General features: G+C 43.7%; 1 protein-coding gene across 8 annotated transcripts in view; it reads right to left on the bottom strand.

Moving 5' to 3' along the window:
* Positions 1-23,254, bottom strand: part of YAP1 (Yes1 associated transcriptional regulator) — an 86,798-nt gene that overhangs the window by 37,220 nt on the left and 26,324 nt on the right. For all 8 annotated transcript variants that reach the window (XM_026706887.2, XM_087937076.1, XM_026706885.2 and 5 more), the window contains exon 3: positions 4,095-4,210. In XM_026706887.2, the coding sequence (XP_026562672.1) occupies positions 4,095-4,210 (116 nt within the window). The remainder of the gene's footprint in view (positions 1-4,094; positions 4,211-23,254) is intronic.

Here is a 23,254-nt window from a genome sequence, read left to right as displayed (position 1 = left end):
AGGCCTGCTACCTGTTCCCCGAAAGGGCCTTTTGTAATTACTGCCCCTTCTTTCCTATCTCCTGAGTAGGCACAATCCTGGGGTTGACCCGACATGAAGGCTGGGGGCCTTTGGTACCTGGGGGAGAAGGGAGCCTGGTAGAAGGGCCGAAAGGACCCTCTCCAAAAGGGCTGTGAGGTTCTGGATTCTGACCTCCGTGTAAGGGAGGGGAGGAATTTTTTCTTATTGCATCAGTAAGAGGTCTAGGGACGGGCCAAATAATTTGTTTCCCACAATGGGAGCAGAAGCCAATTTGACCTCGTTTTTAATGTCTGCTTGCCAATGTTTCAGCCAGAGCAAACGGCGGGCTGTAACGTGTGATGTGATTGCTCTTGTGGAGAATTTGACAGAGTGGTATGTGGCACCGGCAGAGAACTCTGCTGCAGCCGTGAGCTTGGCGATGTCCTGATGCGCCCTGACATTGGATGCAGGGACGTGTTGTTTGAGCTGACGGAGCCATTGAATAGATGAACTTGTGAAAAAGGATGCGGTCATAGCCAATTTGATGGCCCAGGCATCCGATTGGTGAGCCCGGCGCAAGGCCAGCTCGGCCCCCTTCTCCTCTGGCTTCAGAGCCTCCAGTGCATCACTCGGGGTCGAGGAGGAGGCTAGGCCCACTATGGGCTCGTCAACCTCAGGGGTACTCAGTAATTTAGAGAATTCTGGGTCCAAATTGAAAAATCTCTTATCGTGGCCAGACAGGGCTGGAGGCGCCACTGTAGAGGCCAGCTGTTTCATCACCAGATCAGAAAAAATGGGTGGAATTGGGATAACCTCGGCCTCCCCCATGGACTGTTTAAAGATAGAGTCATCTGGGCCCTCTGGGATTGGAGGAGGGGGGTCAGAGGGTGACTGCGTATTTAGGCCCGAAATGTTCTTGGCCTTGAATAGTAGGGACTTAAATAAGTGTGGCTTGAACAAGCCCATGAAGGCGGGCTGATTGGGGGTAAGACCCTCGTCCTCGGACATCTCCCCCTCCAGTGGATCCACCTCTGATAGGGGTTCGCTGTACTGCATAGACCCTAAATCAAACTCCTCATCTTCCCTGATCTGGTCCAGTTCCCCTTCCTCCTCCTCCCCTTCTGTAAGGGGGATCTCCCTCTGCAAGTGTACCTGGCCATGGAGTTGGTCCGAGCTGGACAAGGATCTTACGCATTGAGACTCAGGTTCAGAAACCGTTGGGTAGTGACCAGGCCTGGCTATTTGCTGGAGTCCGGCCGTGATCCCTTGGCGGATAGCCAACTCCATCCAGGATCTTACTCTCTCTTCTCATCTATGAGTGAGTCCTCTTGACGGAGGCCGGCTGCTGTAGGGGTGAAGGTGGCTTCAGGGGCCCTTCTAGCCGGTGTTCCAGGAATCAGAGCCTGTTGTTCTTGGGAGGGCAAGCTGCACCTGGATAAGGAGGAAAAATCTAGAGGAGGGGGGGTGAGCGGCGGTAGAGGGAGTAGTGGGTGGGAGGACTGGAGGCACTGCAGGAGCCTCTTTAGTGCGTCTGCTAATCTCTTTTTCCAGGGCCTTGTGGCGCCTTAAAGCATCCCTCTGGGAGGCTTTGGAGGTTTCTTTAGCCTGCCTGCGCAAATGATGGTTCTTGGCTTTTGCCTTGAAAGAAGGTCTTCTGGAGGTGTTACCATCTGCCATTTCAATGAGTAATATGAATACTGCAGAATATGTTAGGAATCAAGTTGAGGCGGTTGGCATGCCCAGGGGCCAATCTGTGGTAAGACCGGGTGCCCTGATAATTATTTCACGCCCCCCTGGTTTTTTTTGTTTTTGTTTTTAAACTTTTAATTATTTATATATATATATATATATATATATATATATATATATATATATATATATATATATATATATATGGATATGGATATATATATATATATATATATATATATATATATATATATGAGAAATTGAGTTGTATCACAGTAATATTCTGCTAGAAGTGATAAGATTGTTGTCTTTGCAATGCACAATTAAATCCTTGCTCCAATAGTAGCAGATAATCCAATCAGCCGAAATCTGAATGCCTAAGGCCCAGTGAGAAAGCAAAAACTAGGGCCTTCAGCAGCCTTCCTGCCCAGGCGGCACTGGGTGGCTGCTGCTGCGCCGCTGAGTAAGCTGTGGTATGAGGCCAACGATTCTTAAAGTAAAGAAATCAACCTCAGTGCTAAATGGCTAAAAGAGGTTGAATAGCTCTGAAACAGGCCTACGGGTCCTGTATCCTCGAGCAGATTTACTCTCATAGCAATGATATGGAGAACAAAATGGTGGTCGGCCACAAGAAGGCTCCCAAAATGGCGGCCACCAATAATGCGAGGGATCCTCGGGTGTCTCAGCGGCGGATTTCCCTCCCAAAAGGCAAGCCGAAGCTTTAAATGATGAGAGGGGTAGGGAAGGGAAGGATTAGCCCTTCCACGCTAGAGCAGCGCTCGGCGGAGGGGGTGGAATTAACGAAATGACTCAGGCGAAAGTAATTCAAGCCGCTAACTAACGAAACGGAATGAAGCGGCACAGAAGAAAAGGCAGGGTAAGGATATTTTGACTATGGGAGGTGGTGCGAAGGCACTACTGGCCCTCCCCTTTGCCTCCCTCTGGGGGCCCAAATGTGCTTCCCCTGGGTGGATGGAAGTTCCAGTTAAACAGATGCGCAGGCCTAAAAAAGAAGAAGAAATACAACCTGATAAACGAACGAAATTGTGACTGTGATTAGAGAAAATCCTGATTCGGCCAAGGAGCTAGTCAATGCACTGCCTGTCTCGCACGAGGCTGAGCAAAAACTGGGGAACGCTGTGGAGGAGTCACGTGGAGGAGGAGGAGCATTCCTCAATTCAAGCTCAGCCTATGAATGCAGAGACTGAAGCACCTCCCACTACTGGATGCTCTGAGCAGCTCTGAGGAAAAGTTCCAGTTCCAATTGTGGTCGTAATTCTAGGACTACTTGTACGGATTATTAATGTATCTGTAGCAGAATCTGTAAAAAGTGCCATTTTATAAATCCGGGACCCATCTTCATGCAAAAAAAATTTTTCCTTCACAGGTTGCCAAAAAAATCAGTGTTCGTTTTTCTGCAATACTCTATTTAGTTTGTTATTTTGAAGAATGTATACTTTATTTTTTATTTCAAATGTTCTGCACTTTTATCGTTCATTTTCTTTGTGTATTATATACCTCTAAGCAACTTTGAATATTATTTTGAAGGCAGAAAATTGATAAATGTTGAAAAGATGGTGGGAATAACAAGACAGACAAGCTTAGAACAAAGAGTTGGATGGCAAAATCCAACAGGGGATAAGCAACACACTTCCCCCTGTACACTCCAGTCTGCTTTCCTCCAATTCAAAGCCTAGTCCACTCAGAGGTCTCAGGACTATGTGGTACTTTACATCCCAAGTAAAAATAATGCTTACAGTAATGTAACACCTGTAGGCAACCACGTAAGACAGCTGCACTTCTTCTCAAGGTCACTAAGTTGCCTTCCACAGCTATAGCATGATCTTCAGAACATACATGTATATGTTTGACAGTCCTTTGCTATAAAAATATATTCTATATTGCTTAAATATCACTTGGAAACATGGAATTAAAAAATAGTGATATTTGCAAAATATTTATTTATATATGACAAAACTAATGCCAACAAAAACCACTATGAAGTCATAGCAAACAAAATAATAAGAAATAAATGCACCAAGATATAAAAGGAATAAAACTGAGAAAGTTTTCAACATAAGGCAAAGCCTAGGAAGAAGATAATGAAGACTTGCATATACTTATGGCATTTTGCACAAATCCTCATATATTGTTTTAAAATTAGAATGTTTCAAAAGAATCAAGTTTCCTTCCTTCACTGGCATAACACTTTCTACTCATCGATTTGTGTTTTATTTCTCATAGGAAGTAACTCTTTGATAAACGTTTATATGGAAGACAATCTGTGTAAAATCCATTTTTAGTAATAAATCTCTGCAATAATGACAAACGATCAGCAAATACTTTATATACTAAATGTTAAACTTCTTGTAATTCTCTAGAAATTTTGGTTGATTTCTCCTTACCAGTTGCTGAATTCATTATATTCTGCTGCACTGGAGGGCTTGTAGGAGCTGGGACATTCATTTGGGAAAGGAGAGTCTTCCTTGGATCCTGCCATGTTGTTGTCTGATCAATGTGACTAAAGCAAAATAGAGCAACGTGTTAAATACCCCATAAATGAAACAATATGAACATTTATGAGCAGTTAAAAAATAAGCAATGAATACAGTCCTGAAAAAAATCTGCTTCAAATCATTGCAGCCACAGGCAGAATTAATGCAGAGTGTCCAAGAGTTTTTGCTGATGTGTTATGAAAAACAAGTCACAGAATTTAGAAATTGCTTTTGAAATTCAGAAATACTTGTGAGGTCTGAATTTCAAGTCAAACGGAATCCTGCTGGAACATATACAAATTCATAGTAGGGACATTTAGGGTAGCATTTAGAATATTTGACAGATTGTCAAATTTGGTTTCAATCTTGAAGATGACCAACTGGTATTTCCTGACTTGTTTGTGCTCCTAGAACAATGTTAATTTCAATAAAAGGGCTTTTTCATTACACAAAATTAAACCAGAGAGGACGCATTGAACTATTTAAATATTTAGATAGGTATCTAAAATAAATGTATCTTATAATTATAAAGGACAGATTTAAGTAATAATTATATTAAATATAAATATATATTAAGTCAAATATTTCACTTGTGTTCAACTTCTTTACATTATGTAAGGCATTTATGTTTTCATGACAAACTTTTATGCATTTGTCTGTTAATGCCCACAACATTCAGAATTAGACATAATAGATATAGCAAAAATTGTAATGCTATCAATATCATGAAGAATATTAATTAAAACAAGGGCAAAATTAATGTTCACTTGAAGTTTTCTTTCTTTTTTTTAATGTAGTGGCACTATAGCACCAAATGTATTAGCAAAATATTAAGATAACAAATGCATAGTTGCTTTTTTTAAAAAAACTGTGGAATATTATACTGTCTGTTACTAGCTGCTTTATTTTGAATTCCTCAAAATGGAAGAATTTAAGACATAGAAATAGAGTATAAATTTCTGAATAGCATTTTTACTATTCAGTACCTGCAGAACTACCTACTCCAAATATCATCTGTCTATCCGACAAAATCTGGAAGAATGGGCTTCCTCCACGACCCTTCCCTCAGGGAATGCCATCTAAAGGACCACTGAAGGCAGTCTTCTCAACTGCTGCTGTTCTGTAGTTATTAGAAAGCTCATTAAAACACGTTTATCAAGTAATGGGGACAAGCATTGTGGTGTTTATTCCATCTGGTAGTGGAAAGTCTCTGATTTTTGTCATATTAATTACAGATACCCTGTTTCTCCAACAATACGGCCTCCCCCAATAGGAAGTCCCAGCATGTTTTATGGGCATTAAATGAAATTAAGCCCCTCCCCCCCAAATTAAGGCCTATATTAAAACATGCGAAATGGGGGGGAATGGTGGTGGGGGGCTTGCCATTAGGAAGTACTTTTGTTGCACACCTAGATATGGTACTGCCTGCGTTGACCCCGATACGAAGTGCCCCACCAACACCGAGGTCAACATCCAAGCCATCGCCGCCCACCCACCCAAAGATGCAAGGGGGGAGGGGAATTAAGTCACCCCCGAAAAGACGGCCTAGCAATTTTTTCAGGGCTCAAAAAAAAATAAGACCCAGCCTTATTATATGAGAAACACGGTAGACCTCAACCTTCAATTGAAGGTTGAAAGTTAATAAGGTGCTAAAAGAACAGTAGTTATAACTGATCCTTGGAATTCTGGCCATCCCAGCAGTCCCACAGCCATGTGATTGGTAACCAATTTGCACTTATGATTAGTTGCAGCCCTACAATCATGTGATTGCCATTTGCAAAGTTCCCTGACGGCTTCCCCATTGACTTTCTGAAGTAGCTGCATGGAAGATTACAAGTTCCAGGAATAATTCTTTTCTCCCTGCATACCCTCCTCTAGCCCCTTTGTGCTCATGCCACATTGCCCACTCATGTATGCCCATGCCCCTCCCTCCCCTCTAATGCACCCTTTTGTGCTCTCTCTCGCTCTCTGTCACTCCCTCTTCCACAACCTTGACTCAACTTGCCTGCCAACTGGCATGGAGCTTGCCATTTCTTGCCCACTTCCCCACTGACTTTGGTTGTGGGAAGCTGGAAGGAAGGTGATCGTGGGATTTGGTTAAGAAAAATCAGGACTATAGGCATTGTTGTTACTATGTGATGCAGTCAAGCTTTATGACCTCATTGCTCAGTGGCAGAAATTCTGGTCCTAACTGCTGTGGCAAGTCAAGGATTACCTGTAATGTTATTTGTGGGACTATTTTTCTCCCTTTGTTTCTGCCATTACTATAAGATCAGAAGTTCTGGATCCCATCCATTAAGCAATGTCCTGTGACAGGACCTAAAAAGCACCTGATCAGAGCATTCCCCTTTAAAACACCCTATTCCCAAAATTTTTGAAGAAATCCAACTTTGCTCTCCTAAGCAAGTAAACAAAGATTTGCAGTGTTGGGTGTAGGCTGTGTAATACTACCGATTTAGTTTTATTGTATTGTTTTTAACCCAATTTACAGATTTTGGGATTTATGATGTTCAGGATTGTTTGGAATAGCATGCATGCCCACTAAAATGTTAAGAAAGCAGCCATCATTATTCTTTGAAGGTTAATTTCATGAGAAATTACATCATTAACATGAGTCTTAATGAAAATACCCACAACATACACCACCAATTCACAGACACACACTAGCTTTCTTCAAAATTGGTAATAGATACAGGGATGGGATATAAAGCAGCAGATTGATTCTGAATATTCTAAGTGATAGATACACATATCCATCCATCCATCCAATTTAGGCGCTCCCCATCTCACTAAGTTTATGCAAACACTAAAGTGCAGGATCCAAAAATTCCATCCATTTGTACTATTAAATAAAGGAAAAGCACAAGAAGACTTCAGTTAACAGAAGAAAGTATTTGTAGATGATTGCCCATTTTTCCACAGAGATGTGTTATTCAGTATTACTATTTTTTTAGCTGGGAAACCATTCACTGTTTACTTCTAGCAAAATCTCCCCATGTTTAATGTTGTGCAGTTTCCTTTACAATCCTGCAATCAGCCTAGGAGTCTCAGCTCATATATCACTGAAAAACACTTTCTGATCTCCTTTAGTTTGGCCTGCAATGTACTTTTCAATAATGTGTTGTATTTGGTCTCCATTCAAAAGGAAGTTATGAAAGTTCCATATAATTCTTCCAATCCCTTTTTAATAAAGATGCATTCAAATCCTAGCTAATTCTCCCTCTCCCTCTGAAATAAATTTATAGGAAAATGTAGCTTAGAAACTACCAACCCACAATATGCTTCAAATATTAATTTTAAAAATTAGACTAACAGATGAAGTTGACTGATTTTATTAAAACAAAAACATAGCAGCAACTTCTCACGGATCCTTTCAAGAGAAACCACAGCCTGATGTTTACAAAGAGCTGACTTTCAGTCCTTTAATATGGCCTGTTGTTCTAAGGCATATCTCTGACTCCTACTCAGCATGAATCTCGTATTACAGTTGCCCTGATTTTTTTCAGAACAGAAGAAATAAGCACTAGAAGGTAAGCAGCTGACTTGGAAGAAAATATACTTAACTTTACAAATGAAACAGTGCTGGACAGAAGCCCTTATTAATCCTACAGAAAAAAACAACCTATCATTACCAGCTCTGCCACTGTTTAAATAAATTCTTACTCTGTACTGTTGAAGAACAACAAGAATACTTACTGAAGAAGGAAAAGGTGGGCCTGCAAAGCTTCTAGGGAAGCCAGAAAAGAATATATACAAGTATTTTCCTCCAGATCTGTTCTACCTACCTGCAGATTATACTTGGAGGAGAGGGAGGGAGTAGGAAAGAGCATAACCTCTTTACATATCCAGATTGTGTTCTCTACATTTTCTCCTTTGGCTTGGAACAGAAGACTTGGAAAACATTAAGTCACAGAATAGCTCTTATGACAAAGCTTGCATTATTATATGTGTTATAAGAGATATGCCACCTGTTGCATTCCACCTGTGCTGTATTTCTTTTTCCTGTATATCAAAAATCCTTTCAACTCTTGATTTAATCTAATGAGCCCATGCTCCCTGATAGAAAAGACAAGTGACACATGTTAAATTCATGAAGAGAAGTATAAAATTGTTTTTGTCAACAGAATCCTGCTTAATTCCAGCTTTCCTTAATTTTCTCATCAGTAGTCAGTTCAAAGAATAGAGATGGCAGAGCTGGCATTAAAATGCTCAGTAGGCTGTTTGCCCAGATTTATGGGCTGCTTACCAAGCCTATATTCGTTGTGAAATTGTTATTTATAAAGTCACATGCTTGGACTTGTTCTCAAGCTCACCAAACCTACAAGTTTAATTTATTCTCTTCACAATGCTTTATTGTTGACCACTGTAATCTTGTTACAGTTCCTCATATAAAAATGTCTCATCTGGGTTACCCTCTTTAGACATTTGCTTTTGTCTATTTCCAGAATTGTCAATACAAAGTATAGACACAACAGATTACAATTACATTGCACAAATTAAAACCATGTTTATTAATTTCATATTATAATGGAAGTCAGTTTTCCACAAGAAATCTCACCAGTGGCTAATTCTACAAGCATATTATAGTAAAAAAAAAAAACACCACACACCTCAGGTTGAAAATCCTTCTTTATTTAATTCTGAAAGCAAGGATTTAATCACACCTTCAAAATTTACTATATAGAACAGTTACTTTTAATATAGCTTAGAAATTATTAACTTACTAGGATTATAAATCCTAGTAATTTTATCCATCAGGACAAAATAAACATACTTGATAACGTATTTCTAGCTTGTTCGGTATTAACAGTTTCATTTCTCCACAAAATATAATGATTAACAAATGGATAAGTTATTATTTCATTTAAATATAAATATGATGAACAATATCTGATAATTCTGGCAATAGTTCTATAGATTACAAAAATACAGAGCACATAAAGGGTTCCCTAAACCAAGCTCGGAAATCACCCAGGACCCCTCATTTCAACCCCAGACTACAAAAATGTATGTGTGTATGTACGTACACATGTATATACGTATGCCAATGAGACTTAGACTGTATCAGTGGTGGGATTCAAAAATTTTTACTACCGTTTCTGTGGGCATGTCCTGGTGGGCATGGTGTGGCTTGGTGGGTGCAACTTGGTGGGCCTGGCAGGGGATGATACTGTAAAATCTCCATTCCCACCCCACGCCTGGAGGAAGGTTACTGCAAAATGGGTGTTGGTAAATTTATTTGAGAATGCCCTTTCTATCTATGCTGCTAGAGAGCCCAGGATGGGTTAGAATCCTCCTGATGACATCATCAAGCTGAGTCTGTTTTGTATAAAAAGGAGCAGCCTGTGGGAATGTCCCCAGCTTTGGGGAAGGTACTTGACAGACTTTAGTGAGTGTCTCTGAAAGCCAAACAGAATCTTGAACAATAACATATCTTACCATAGTCCAGATGAAACAAGGAAAAGGAAGGGCTGGGCTCTCTAGCAGCATAGATAGAAAGGGCATTCTCAGGTAAATTTACCAGGGCCTATTCTCCTCCATGCTGCCGCAAGAGCCCAGGATGGGACATACGAAAGCCTGCATGTCCTTGGGAGGGTCCTCGTGAGGTTAATCACTCCGAAGTTGGAACCACTCGCTGAAGCACCCGTTTGCCGAATGCCGCACTCGTTGAGGCATAGGCGTCCAGATGGCAGTGTCTGATGAACGGAGACAGGAATGTCCATGTAGCCACTCTGCGATGACAGCTGCCGGATGGAGCAATCTGGCTGTGGGGAAGGGATGGCTCTTCCTGGAGTTGATGGAAAAGCCATGGTACTGAAGACAACCGAATGTGATTTGTAGATCTTGATGAGCGGAGTGGGTGGAGGACAATAGGATCAAAATGTCATCCAAGTAACATTGGATCCTCACTGGAACAGACCAGAGCGAAGCCACCATAGCCACTAGTACCTTTGTGAAGACCCTTGGAGCCGCCGAAAGCCCGAAGAGAAGGGCTCGATAATGGTAGTGAGAATTCTGGTAGCAGAAACGGAGAAAACTGCGATCATGAGGACAGATGAAAATGTGGAGGTAAGCCTCCATAAGATCTATGGAAGAGAGGCGATTGCCCTCCCAAAAGCTCTCTAGAATAGAATGCAGAGTCTGCATTTTAAAGCACTTGTACGGGATAAACTCATTCAGAAAGTTTAGGTCGAGAATGGCCCGCCATCCCCCCAAGGCCTTAGGGACCCAGAAAAGCTGAGAATAAAAGCCACGTCCCCGTTGGAGTTCAGAGACTGGTTGAATGGCTCTTATGTCGACCAGGTATTGAATGGCCAATTCCATAAGGGCCCTTCATGAACTGTCCCGGGAAACAGGGCAGAACACAAAATTTTCTGGGGGTGATGGTAGAAATTCTAGTTGTAACTTCGACCTTACTGTATTGAGTACCCAGGCATCTGTTGTTGATTCCTCCCATCTGGAAGCAAAGGAGGCCAAGCGACTTCCAATGGGAGGGGAGAACAAGGGATTATTTAGAGCGACGGAAGGCGCGACCCCCTCCCCCACGAAAGGGCTGTATACCCAGTTTGTTGTTGCCTGCCGGGTGCATCAGGGCGGTATTCTTGGTGCTGGGGATATGTCCTCTGTAGCCTGGAGGAGCGAGAGGCAGTGTCGTGCCAGAATGATGGTGGTCGATATGGAGCAGGGCGGTAGTCGCCCTCTTCCTTGTCGAGGAAATAACTTTTCTTTTGTCCCTCATTTCAACAATGAATGGGTCTAGTGCCTGAATAGCTTGCTGCTTTTGCAGGAGCCGACACCAGTTTCCACTTGCGATGAGGCTCTGCTTGCCAATTTCATAACCATAAGTCTCCTCGCTGCCACAGATGAGGCCCTGGCCCTGGAGGAGAACTTGGTGGCGTTAAGGGTAGTGTCCGCAGTGCACTCTGCTGCTGCTATAATTTTATTGAGATTTTGATGCGATCTAAAGTCTGATGGGGGTATGCGGTCTTGTAGTTGGTGCAGCCAGCGGATGGAAGACTTCATGAAAAATGATGCAGCAGTTGAGGCCCAGATGGCCCAAACAGAGGTTTGATGCTTTAATGTTTGTTCGGAGCGCTTGTCTTCTACTTTTAGTACATCCTCGGGCTCAGTTGGAGTACCCGAGGAGAATGAAGCCACAACTGGGGCGTCTACCAAGGGAACTGCAAGAGCAATAACTAGGGAAGGACCCACGCTGTAAAACTGCCTATCATGGGATGATGGGCGTGGGTCTGCAGTCGGATAGGCAAATTGCTCCTTGATTAAGTCTAGAAAAACGATGGGAGATGGAAGGACCTCCGAGTGAACAATGGGTTTGGAGAAGAGGGAATCCCCATGCCCTGACTGTACCACTTGAGGTTTGGGGGAAGCTTCCTCCGAGGACAACTGGGCTGTCACCAGTGCCTTGTGGAGGAGGGGTTTAAATAAAGCAGGTCTGAATACTGCAGCTGAGGGAGGTAGATCCTCAGATCCTCCTCTTCCTCCGAGAGGTTGTACTCCCAGATTTCCCCCTCTTCCCGTTCAGATGCAGGGGAGGGGCTATGCTTACATGGTTCTGCATAGTCTCCCTGCTCAAAATCACCCCATTCTGGGTGGGTAGGAGGGTCCCTGTGCTCCACAAGGTGAGGTAGTCCCCTTTTGGGGATCTGGGCCTGAGAGTAGGCCGGAAAAGTGGGCTGGGACCTGTCTGAGGGCCTAAAGATGTGTTGAAGCCCTTCTGCTAGGCCCTGTCTGATGGCTATGGAGACTACATCATGGATGTTGGAGGGTCTCTCACTTGATGGAGGATCTGGGGGCCGAAGGCCTGCCACTGTTGGGATAAAAGTAGCCTCTGGTCTAGGTCGAGAGCTACTTTGGGCTATAGATGGCAGAGAAGAAGAGGTCCCAAGGGGCCTGTATGCAGTTGGGGCCTGATTTGCTCAAGTCCTGAGGCCTGAATTGGTCCTCAAGCCTCTCTGTGGACCAGGATTGGAGGTGGCTAAGAGGGACTGGAGTTTCCCCCATCCCCTGGAAGTACCTGCCTGAACCACCAGAGGATTGGCTGGCTGGAAAGTCTGCTGCAGTTGTCCCTTCATTTGCTCAATATTCTTATTGAACTGTCTCTCCAAGGCCGCATATCTTTGTTTCTCTGCTTTTAGTTCAGCCTGGGATGTTTTCTTGGAGCCCAAGGCTTTGGCCCTGATCTTGGCCACTACCTCCCTTTGAACAGATTGAGAGCATTGTCTCTTTCTTTTTCTTCTGGCAGTCTGGAGGCCTTGGGTGTCCAGGCCTGAAAGCTCTGTGTGGATCTTGTCTTGATCCATGGTTGGCATAAGCAGTCTGAAGAGGTGCTGGGAGCGACCCTCACTATGTGTTGCCTATGCAGTAGCCTTAATTAGGGGCCTTTTGAAGACAGGGGAAGGCTGCTGGTAGATGAGGCCACCTAAAATGGCCGCTCGCCACGTGCATTGGAAGAGGAAGCTTTCAAAATGGCCTCTCGCATGAATTACAGGCTATGATGGCTGTTCTTCGCTCCCTAGGCTGGAAACAGCCCCAAGTGGTAAAATCGGCTAGAAATGGAAAGCCACAGCTTTTGCGATCAGCTGTGAAGCGTGGTTATCGCTGATCCGATCTTTATGATCATGGCAGCCAAAATCACCGAGGGAGAGCTGTAGGGGAGGGTCAAGGGCTTCTCCCTTACTTACAGTCTCCCTTAGATTGAAAACGTCAAATCCTTGGCATTGCAGGAGAGGCACAGTTGCACTGAGTCCCCGGGAGCTATGCCAATGATCAAAGATCGCTGTTTGACTTTTGCTGCTGACTAAAACTGCTTTTTAAGTTTCAATTGTCATTGAAAGAAGCTGAGTCAAAGCTGGGGACACTCCCACAGGCTGCTCCTTCCTATACAAGACAGGGTCAGCTTGATGATGTCATCAGGAGGAGTCTAACCCAACCTGGGCTCTCACAGCAGCATGGAGGAGAATCCCCATTCCCTCCCCACCCCACTAAGCTGCTTTCCAGGTCCATTCTCCTGTGCAGGACAACAAAAAAAGACCCAGCAGATCAGCTGGGACTTTGAAGGCAGAGAATAGATGGGGGCGGGGCCAGTCAGAGGTGGTATTTGCCGGTTCTCTGAACTCAAAATTTCCGCTACCAGATCTCCAGAACTGGTTCAGAACCTGCTGAGTACTACCTCTGGACTGTATACAGGAGGCACACTAGGCAATTGAACCACTTCCACACAACCTGCCTCAGAAGACTTCTGAGGATCTGGTTGCAGGACATGGTGCCAGACATAGAAGTCCTCTCCAGAGCAGGCCTGTACATCAGTTCACATCCTGTTGATGAAAGCCTAGACATGCTGGGCAGGCCATGTTGCAAAGATGCCAGACCTTTGCATCTCTAAACAGCTCCTCTATGGTGATCTGTCTCAAGGAAAGTGATTGCAAGGGAGACAAAGGAAGGGATACAAAGACACATTGAAAGCCTCCTTCAAGTCCCTGGACATCAACACCACCTCCTGGGAAACCTCAGTACAAGATCGATTGACATGGTACATGTTGATCCACCAAGGCTACCAGACATGTGCAGACAAAAGAACTACAGCACAAAAGAAGTGAGCACTCTGCAAAGCCAGAGCTGCAAATGCTGCAACAATGGTGCCCACACATCTGCCCAACATGTGGCAGAACATTCCGTGCCTGAATAGGCCTTACCAGCCACCTGCGGACATACTGTGGACAGCCCACAATCCATTAGATGTCAAGGTCCTCTTCAAACACGATGTACGAACATCAGGTATGTATGTATGTGGTCCCCATCTTGTTTCAACTGTGTGGAGCTTACAGTCCTCTATCCATACAAAGCATAGAATCTGAACTGGTTGAAGTTGTCATTTTTTTCCAAGGAGTAGGGAAAATGAAGAGACTACTGTTACTGCTTTGGGATCTTAAATATAGCTCTGACTTTCGTTAGCTAAATTCCAAACTATCTGCATCTGGACACATATAGCTTTATACCCAATATTTTAGGAATATGGATAGAATTAAGACAACTGGCAGAGAAACAAGTTCTAGACACTGCACTAATAACCAAGTCGTAACAATTTACAGTCATCTGTTTATATGGGATGCACTGGAGGGAAAATCTATGCAAGCAATATGAGAGAGTAGGATGCATGAAGCATAAATCAATGAATCTGGCCCAGAATAAAATGTGAAAAGCAAAGAATAGTGAATAGACTGGAGGATCAGAATGCAGAAACATATGTAGAACTTATTTCAATCACATTTTGTAAGATGTAGTTATTCCAGCTCTGTAAAGTCCCATGAGCAAGCAAGAGCAGTAATAAAACTATGGCTTCTTGAACCTACTTTACATACTTAATTAGGCAATAAGCTCTGAGTTTCCAAAATACAGACATTCTACAAGTACTTAGATCAATGTACTTAATTATTTTCTGCATTACTATTAAATACATACCTTTTCTTCTTTAAAACAATGGCCTTTCAACATCTGGATGGGACTTTCTGTAAATACTATTTTAATGAGGAGGATGGCTGAAGAGCAGATTCTGAAAGACCTCCTGTATGGAGAATTAGTGCAGGGGAAGTGACCTAGAGGGAGACCACAGCTGAGATATAAGGATATCTGCAAGAGGGGTCTAAAGGCCTTGGGAATGGACATTAACAGCTGGGAAGCCTTGACCTCTGATCGTTCAGCTTGGAGGCTAAAGAGGCAGCATGGCCTTCTCCAATTCGAGGAGACACTCGTTCGGCAGGCTGAGGCAAAGAGGCAGTCCCGGAACCAGTAAAATCTGGAGACTGGACAGGGAGCAGACGGTATATGTCCACAGTGTGGAAGGGATTGCCACTCTCAAATTGGCCTTTTTAGCCACACTAGATGCTGTTTTAGGACCTCTTTTCAGAGCACGATACCACAGTCTTTTGAGACTGAAGGATGCCATTAAGAAAATCCATATGATTCAAAGGTAGGATTGTGAGTTTCCTTTTTTCTTTTAGCTCTACTTGAAATTATTCTCTACCTTTACATCCCACAACTTGGTGCCTAATAAGTATGTGTTCTATACAATCCTTCATCCAAATTCAGCACTGTCAACAGTAAAGCTGACTGGAATAATTGAAATTATAACCCAATGCATCAGAAGGTCAGCAGGGTGTGAAAGTGATTCAACTAAATGCATCTCACAATCCTATTTTATATATATTTAGTCTTGCAATTATGCATGGTAAAAAGCAACATCCTTCATAGGTTCCTTGAATGTTTGAAAGTAAATATAGTAAAATACTAAAGGGAGCAGGAAAATCAGTTTCCAGTATTACTCAAGGCATCAAAGATGCAAAACCCATGTATGTTTGCCACACTAGGCATAATATGAATAATTAAATATTAATTGGGTTATGAACTCTGGAAAATCATTTTAGTCCTGGCAAATGCTTGGCATAAGATTTATTTCATATCTAAAAGTTGTTTCACATTATTTATTAGTAACCATAATTTATTAGTGATGAATCATCCAAGTGCAAACTGATCTAACTGGTTTGCTTTTAGTGTTGAAATATTTCCCCTTTTCTCAAAGTATGGATTTTAGTAAAGATAGAAAACATTAGCTCAAGTCCAACTCTTTGATATACACACTACTTAAAATTAACCAAATTAGCCTCAAATTGAATAGAATGTTATCAGCATGACTTTTAGGTTATCTTCATATTCTTGTAGATTATTAGAATAAATAAAAACAGCATTTCTAAGATCAATCAGACCAGATCAACTGAAACTTTGATGGAAAAGAGGCATCTCTGAGTGAGTGAGATACACCTCTGAGTACAAATGCTGGTCACATAACAATCATTAAGAGCCACAGAAAGGGGAAATGGCTATACTACATATAGCATTCTGTACACAGTTCAAAGATTCCAAAATTTCCAGATAACAGGGCAACACTATAGAATCCACCTATCCAAGTCTGTGAATTCAAATGAACTGAAGTGCTATGTAAATTGGTCATATCAGCCAGATGGGAGTCTCTAAAGGCACCTTCCTAAAAGTGAATTTGTAACCTTTTGTGCAACTACTGATAGACAATACAGGAGTCCACCATTCAAAGTTACAATGGCGCTAAATGAGAAGACTTATAACTGTTCCTCGTAAGGCTCATAATATTTTTTGAAATGATGGACAATTTAGAGCTGACAGAAATATGGAAATACAAAAATGGTGGCTCAAAAGAATATACATATTTTTGTGAAAACCACAGAACTTTCTCAAGAAGATATATGTGGATTTCCAAAAATCTTTTTACAAATGTTAACGAAGTGGAGATATGGCCAAAGACCTCTTAATGCAATGACTTTAACATACATGAGGAAAAAGCATTTGACTTTGGCAAGCAATTATAGAACAATATCATTACTTAATAATCATTATAAACTGTTCACAGTGATCCTAGCTAATAGGTTGCAAATTTTTCAAGAATTTATGGCTGAAAAATAAACCTTTCGAACAAAATAAAGCTGGGTTCTTACATAAAAGACAATTTAAAGGTAATTTTAGAAATGAGTTGGATTTCTGTTTATTTACATTTTCATGAAGATGTAGAAGAAAAAGTAAAGATAAAGGTACAAAAAGAATGGTGAAATGAGAGGTGGGACCTCATCTCATTATTTTATGGAGAACTATCATAAGAAGATAGTAATATCTTAGTTTTGTTTAAAGGTTTTAAGACTTCACTGATTATTATTACACTGTAAAATAATTTGTAAACATGACTGAGCACTAACATCTTCTTCTTCTTCTTTTTCTTCAGCGTTTGTCTCGCGCTCGGGCGAGGTCCGCTAATGTCCTTAAGTACTGCTTCCACACCTCTCTGTCTACCACGTATGTCGGGTCTGCCTTCGCGATCTCTAGATCGGCCTTGATCGTGTCCATCCAGCGTTGCTTAGGTCTACCACGCGGTCTCGCTCCTCCGACAGTCACCTTCATTGCAGATTTGATGATGGATTCTTCCTTGGCGCGGCTCACGTGGCCGAACCATCGTAGCCGGGACTGCCTCATGACCGTGGAGATGGGCACGACGTTGAACCGTCTACGCACTTCTTCGTTCCTGACGCGATCGAGTAGGGTGAGGCCTACCGACCATCAGAGCATTCGCATCTCCATTATCTGGAGTCTGCTTTCGACTTCTTTGGTCGCCGGCCAGCACTCTGCGCCGTATATGGCCACGGGGCGCACCACAGAGTTATAGATTTTCGCCTTCAGGCGCATCGGCATCTTCTTGTCACAGAGGACGCCCGTGACGGACTTCCATTTGCCCCACGCTGCGTTGATCCTGGCTGCCACCTCAGTTTGTAGTAGGCCTTCTTCCCCAAGAATAGTGAATAGACTTCACTGATTATTATTACACTGTAAAATAATTTGTAAACATGACTGAGCACTAACATCTTAATAGGATGAAATGCCTTTAAACAAATACCACTAAGGGGCATACAGTAAAGATTAATCAAGTATATTTGCAACTTGAAATGCGCTGAATATATTCATAATTCCATGTACCGTAACAATATTAAAACATTTACCTGATGACCAAGCAATAAAGTGAGCATCCATGTAATCAACGATTACATGGCTTGCAAAAAATTCAACTACAATAGAAATTTACATTTATTTGCATTTTTTTTAATGCAGTCCATCTCCCCTATATGGTGACTCTAATCAGAGGTGTCAAACTGACAGAGTGCAGGCTGGATGATGAGTCATGCACAGGCCTCACCCACCCTAGCTCCGCGGATGGGAAAAACATCACATGACAGCAACGTGACGCGACGAGTTTATACCACATTTCTCCAGATACACCAGCAAAACTAGCAACATAGAATTTCTGGGGATGGAATGGAATAGGGATTTTTTTTCTAGTACAGAATAGAGAGGCTTCAACACATTAAACACCACTTTCAAGAAAGTGGGGCTACCAAAGTAGCAGTTTCCTTGTAGTGTTGACTTTCATTTCACATTGCTGCAGACTATACCTCCTTGAAATAAATGAGGGTGGGGGCTTTGTATAGAGTCACCTGGAATGCACACGCTTTGCCAAGAGAATACTTATAGTATCCAATTTGCAATTAGTTTTATGCTTTGGTAGGAAGCACAGAAGTAGCGATTTGTCAAAGGGGTTAACAAAATTAGGCAATTGGTTTCAGGTTTCTGGACAATGCTAGGATTTATAAGGATTTATAACAGTAACCTGTGTCTTTTTATTCCAGTGCACAAGTGAACAATAATGAATAAAAATATTTGAAGTGTTTCTAGGGTTTATACACACACCCAAGGTAATGTGCTTTTTTCTCATTCTTGAGATAGGAAGAAAATATGCCACTTAAAAACTATTGCTCTTCCGGGCTTAAAAATGAGGCCACTAATACTGTTGTCCACACAGAAAATAACATGGGAGAAGCCACTGCCTGTTGCTTCTTCTGAGTTTTTTACTGTTAAAAAAATAAGGAACTAAAGTAAACAAATAGAAAAGATACATCATTTTTTAAAATGTAGGCAACAATAATATGGGCATATTGCTAGGGTGAGATAAAAGTACAAGCATACCCATTACCATTTCAAAATCACATGCTTTTAAGAGAAAGGGCATTGTCTTACCTGAAAACCTTTTCTCAGCAGGTCGATGGAGAAGCCACACATGGGTTGACACATGCCTTTCTGCCCAAAGACTGAGTCCTCAATCTTTTGCCATACCTCTTTGCCAACTGTCACTGTCCCAATTTACAATGAAGGTGCAGTCCATCTAATGGGCTCCTTGGTGTCTCTGTATCTCCTGGACGTGGGATCAGACAGTCGCCAAGGGGGGAGTGGATTCTCTATCGATCTGCTGAGAAAAGGCGTTCAGGTAAGACAACACCCTTTCTCCAGCACATCGATTGGAAAATCCACACATGGGACACACAAAGCCTGGCTGTCCCTATGGACGGGAATCGGTCTGGTCCTGAGTCCCCCTATCGACATGCACTCGCTGAAGCGTCTTCCTGCCAAAAGCAGCCTCAGCCGAGGCAAAGGTGTCCAACTTGTAGTGGCATACCAAAGGAGACGGGAAGGACCACTTCATTGCCCTGCAGATCTCTTCAATTGAGGCCTGCATTGCCTATGCAGCTGTAGTCGCTGCACTTCATGTAAAATGGGTGATTAATCATCTGGGCACCAGGAGAGCCTACGTCTCATAGGCCTGGACTATACACGCCCTTATCCAGCAGCCTATGGTCAATGGTGACTTGGTGCCCATTGAAGATGGTTGGAACGACACAAATGGGGATTCTGTTCTATGGTGTGGAGATGTTCTTTTGATACATCTACAGAGCGCCCTCCTTACGTCCAAAGTGTGCTACCTCTGTTCCAGTGGGTGGGAAGGTCCCAGACAGAAATTTGATAGCACTATCTCCTGGGCCCTGTGGAACCAGGAGTTAATCTTGGGGACGAAGGAAGGGTCCAAACATAGAACAACCCTGTCTGCATGGAAAATACAAAGATCCTCTCTGACTGAGAGGGCTGCTAGTTCCGCCTGGCCGAAGTGATGGTCACTAAAAAGATGACTTTGAATGACAGGTATCGCAAATTCATAGTCCTAAGTGGCTTGAAGGGTGCTGAGGTGAGGGCGTGTATTACCTTGATCAGGTCCCAGGTGGGGTACCTGTGTATCACAGGCAGGTTCAAATTAATTGCACCTCTGATGAAAGTACGCACCATCGGATGGTGGGCAAGAGATTCCAAGTCCCCGTAGGTCAGCAACATGGACAAGGCAGCCACTTGTCTGCAAATAGTACTAGGGGCTAACCCCTTGTCCAGACCCTCTTGCAAAAAGTCCAGGATCTGTGGAATAGAGACCACCATGGGGTCTAGACCTATCCTAGTACACCATCTGCAGAACACCTCCCAAGTAGAGTTGTAAATTCTATTGGTGGAAGTCTCCTGGAAGCCTGGATTGTCTGTATCACTCTCCTTGAGAAGTTGTCCTTCCTCAGGATACTCCTCTCAAGTGCCAGGTGGTCAGTTGGAGCCTCTAAGGCTCCGGGTGGACCAATACCCCCTGGCTGAAAGAGAGAGACCCTGTCCTGAGGAATCTTCCAAGGACAGGGGATATAGGCTGACGAGGTCTGCATACTATGGCCACATGGGCCAATGGGGAATGATGAGTAAAATCTCCACCTTTTCCCATAGAAATTTCCTGATCACCCCCGGTATAAGGGGAAGAGAATGCATACAATAGGCACTTGGACCAAGGGCAGCGAAGGGCAATGACTCTCTCTGCTCCTGGTGTCACAAATCTCAGAAATATCTGGGCAGTTGCAAGTGTGCCAGGGTGGCGAACAAGTCCAGGACCAGGTGGCCAAATCCCCCACACATTTCCTGAAAAAGGCCCAGGTGCAGCTGATACTGCTGATGGTCCACCTGTGATTTGTCGCCTCTGAGATATGCTCAGACTTGATGGAAAGCAGGTGAGCTTTTGCCCAGGGACAATTGGTTTGTCATGCACATGAGGGATCTGGAGTGGGTGCCTCTTGGCGGTTGATGTGTGCCTTTGTGGCCACGTTGTCCATCATGACCAGAATGTGCTTTCCCTCTACGGCAGTCTGGAAGTGCTGAAGGGTGAGGTGGATTGCTCTGAGCTCCAGCTAGTTTATGTGGTTTTTCAGGTCTGCCTGAGACCATTTCCGTGTGCCAACTGGGACTGGAGATGGGCTCCCCATCTGAACAGGCTGGCATCCGAGGTCAAGGTAAGGCTGGGCTCCTTGAACAGGGTTCCCTTGGCTATTGCTGGGGAAACCCATCATCTGAGGGATCTGAGTGTCTCTAATGATACCCTGACCTTAGAGATCGAGTTGCTGCCTCCTGTCCTCTGGAATAGTAACAGGAACCATTGCAAGGTTCTTGAATGTAATCAGGTCCAAGGCACTCTTGCTATACAAGATACCACCTTCCCCAGGAGCTGTGAAAACACAGCCAATGGAACGGTGCATTCCCTCCTGATTTGATTTACTGAGGACTTAATGTTTCTCCTGGAAAAGATAGACCTTACATAACCTAGTGTCTATAACTGCACCTAGGTGAAGCAGGTAAGCAGTTAATACTAGATGACTTTTGAAAATTGATAGAGAATCCGTGTTCCTGAAGAACACAGATTGTCATCTCCAGGTCCTTCTACGCTAGCTGGGGAGAGGTAGACTGAATGAGGATGTCATCCAGGTAGCACTGGACACGCATCAAAATTGCTCTTAGGTGTGCGACCAGTGTTGCTAGCACCTTTGTAAAGGTCCTGGGGACCGAGGATAGGCCGAATGGCAGAGCCCTGTACTGGAAATGGTGGCCCAAGTAACAGAATTTGAGGTACCTTCAATGGAAGGGAAGGATTGAGATATGAAGGTATACCTCCATCAGATTGATGGAGGTCAGGAGGTTGCCCATCCTGATACCCCTCAAGATTGACTGCAGAGGCTGCATTTTGAACCTTTTGTATGTCAAGTGGACGTTCAATTTTTTTGAGGTCCAGAATTGCTCTCCATCCTTCTGAGGACTTCGGAACTATGAATAGGATCATGTAGAATCTGTGCCCCCGTTGGACTTCTGGGACTGGTTTGATGGCCTGGATGTCCAAGAGGTGTTGAATTGCCATGACCATAAGATCCCTCTTAGTGGTATTTTTGGAGATGGGGCAACGAATGAAGTGTCTCAGAGGCATGGAGAGGAATTCCAGAGTGAGGCCGAATCGTAATGTATTTAGGACCCACAAGTCGGTGGTGATCTTCTCCCATTGACTTGCAAAGAGGGCTAGGTGCCCGCCAATGGATGGAGGGTCCTGGCAGTCATTTAGGGTGGCGAAAGGGGTGACCTCCTGAGCCACAAAAGGGCCGCTTGGTCTGAGGTTGTTGCCTATATTTATCCCCAAATCCCAATCTGCCCAATTGTCGGTCAGATCTTGGCAGTGTTGGAGTTGGCTATGGTTGGTGCCAGCATCCATCGGACAAAAAGAAAACTGACAGCCATAGGGCGAAGCACGCCTGTCTGCCCGTCTGGTGAGAGAGAACAGAATCTTGCATTTTTTCTTGGTTTTGGCAAGGGTTCAAAGCTCCCCAAAGAGGGAGGTACCTCTGCACAAAGCGGAAGCTAATCACTTCATTTTGGCATCCATCTGCTATTGGCAAAGCCATAGCAAGAGGCAGGAGGTGATGTTGGAAGCGAGAGCCTTGGATGAGAACCGGGCAGCGTGTAAGGATGAGTCAGCCGAAAACTCGGCAACTTGTTGATGTCTTGGTGCATTCAGGTCTCCTCCAAAGGGATTCTCGCTTGCAACTGTCATAGCCAAAGCAAGGAAGTCCTGACAAAGAAAGAGGTGGCTGTAGCTGCCTTTACTGTCCAGGCAATGGCTAAACGGATTAGGTGGAAATTTAATTCCGTATTCCTGTCCTCTGCCTTCAGGGCTTCTACAATGTCTCCAGAAACCACTGTGGAAGAGACCAGAGAAGCCAGTGGTTCATCCATCTCTAGGGCTTCCAATAAAATGGGAGCCATATTAAAAACCTCCTGTCATTCCCCCCACCCCTTCCAGGTTGGGAAAGGTGACTGGCTGACCCCACTGTCTTTGAATCACATTCAGGAAAAGCTTGGGGCAGGGAATGTCCTCCTGCATTATTGTAGGTTCAGAGAACACAGTATTATCGGGTCCCTGGGGATCCAATGGTTCCACAGGCACACTGGGTGCCGTTCCAATCTGGGTCGTAGCTCTGGCCTTGTGGAGGAGGGATTTAAATAGCCTTGGATGGAATAGTCCAGTAAAGGGAGGGGGTCATGGGAGAGGTCTTCATCATCCCAAAACCCCTGTTCCCTCTGGTCATCATCCTCCATTATTGACACCCTACTTCTAAAGGAATGGGTGGGTGATACAGACCCTTGCACCCATCCTGTCTCAATTGGGATCTGATAATGATGGGACAGTTGGGGAGGAGATTCTGGTGTTACAGAGGCCAAGCATCCTCAGATCTGTAGGGTAGTGGCCATGC

This window comes from Pseudonaja textilis, chromosome 7 (assembly GCF_049901715.1).
Source record: "Pseudonaja textilis isolate UNSWEBS1 chromosome 7, rPseTex1.2, whole genome shotgun sequence".
Classification (NCBI taxonomy): Eukaryota; Metazoa; Chordata; class Lepidosauria; order Squamata; family Elapidae; genus Pseudonaja; species Pseudonaja textilis.
Note: the sequence above shows the minus strand (reverse complement) of the source record. Positions and strands in the feature narration are given on the sequence as shown.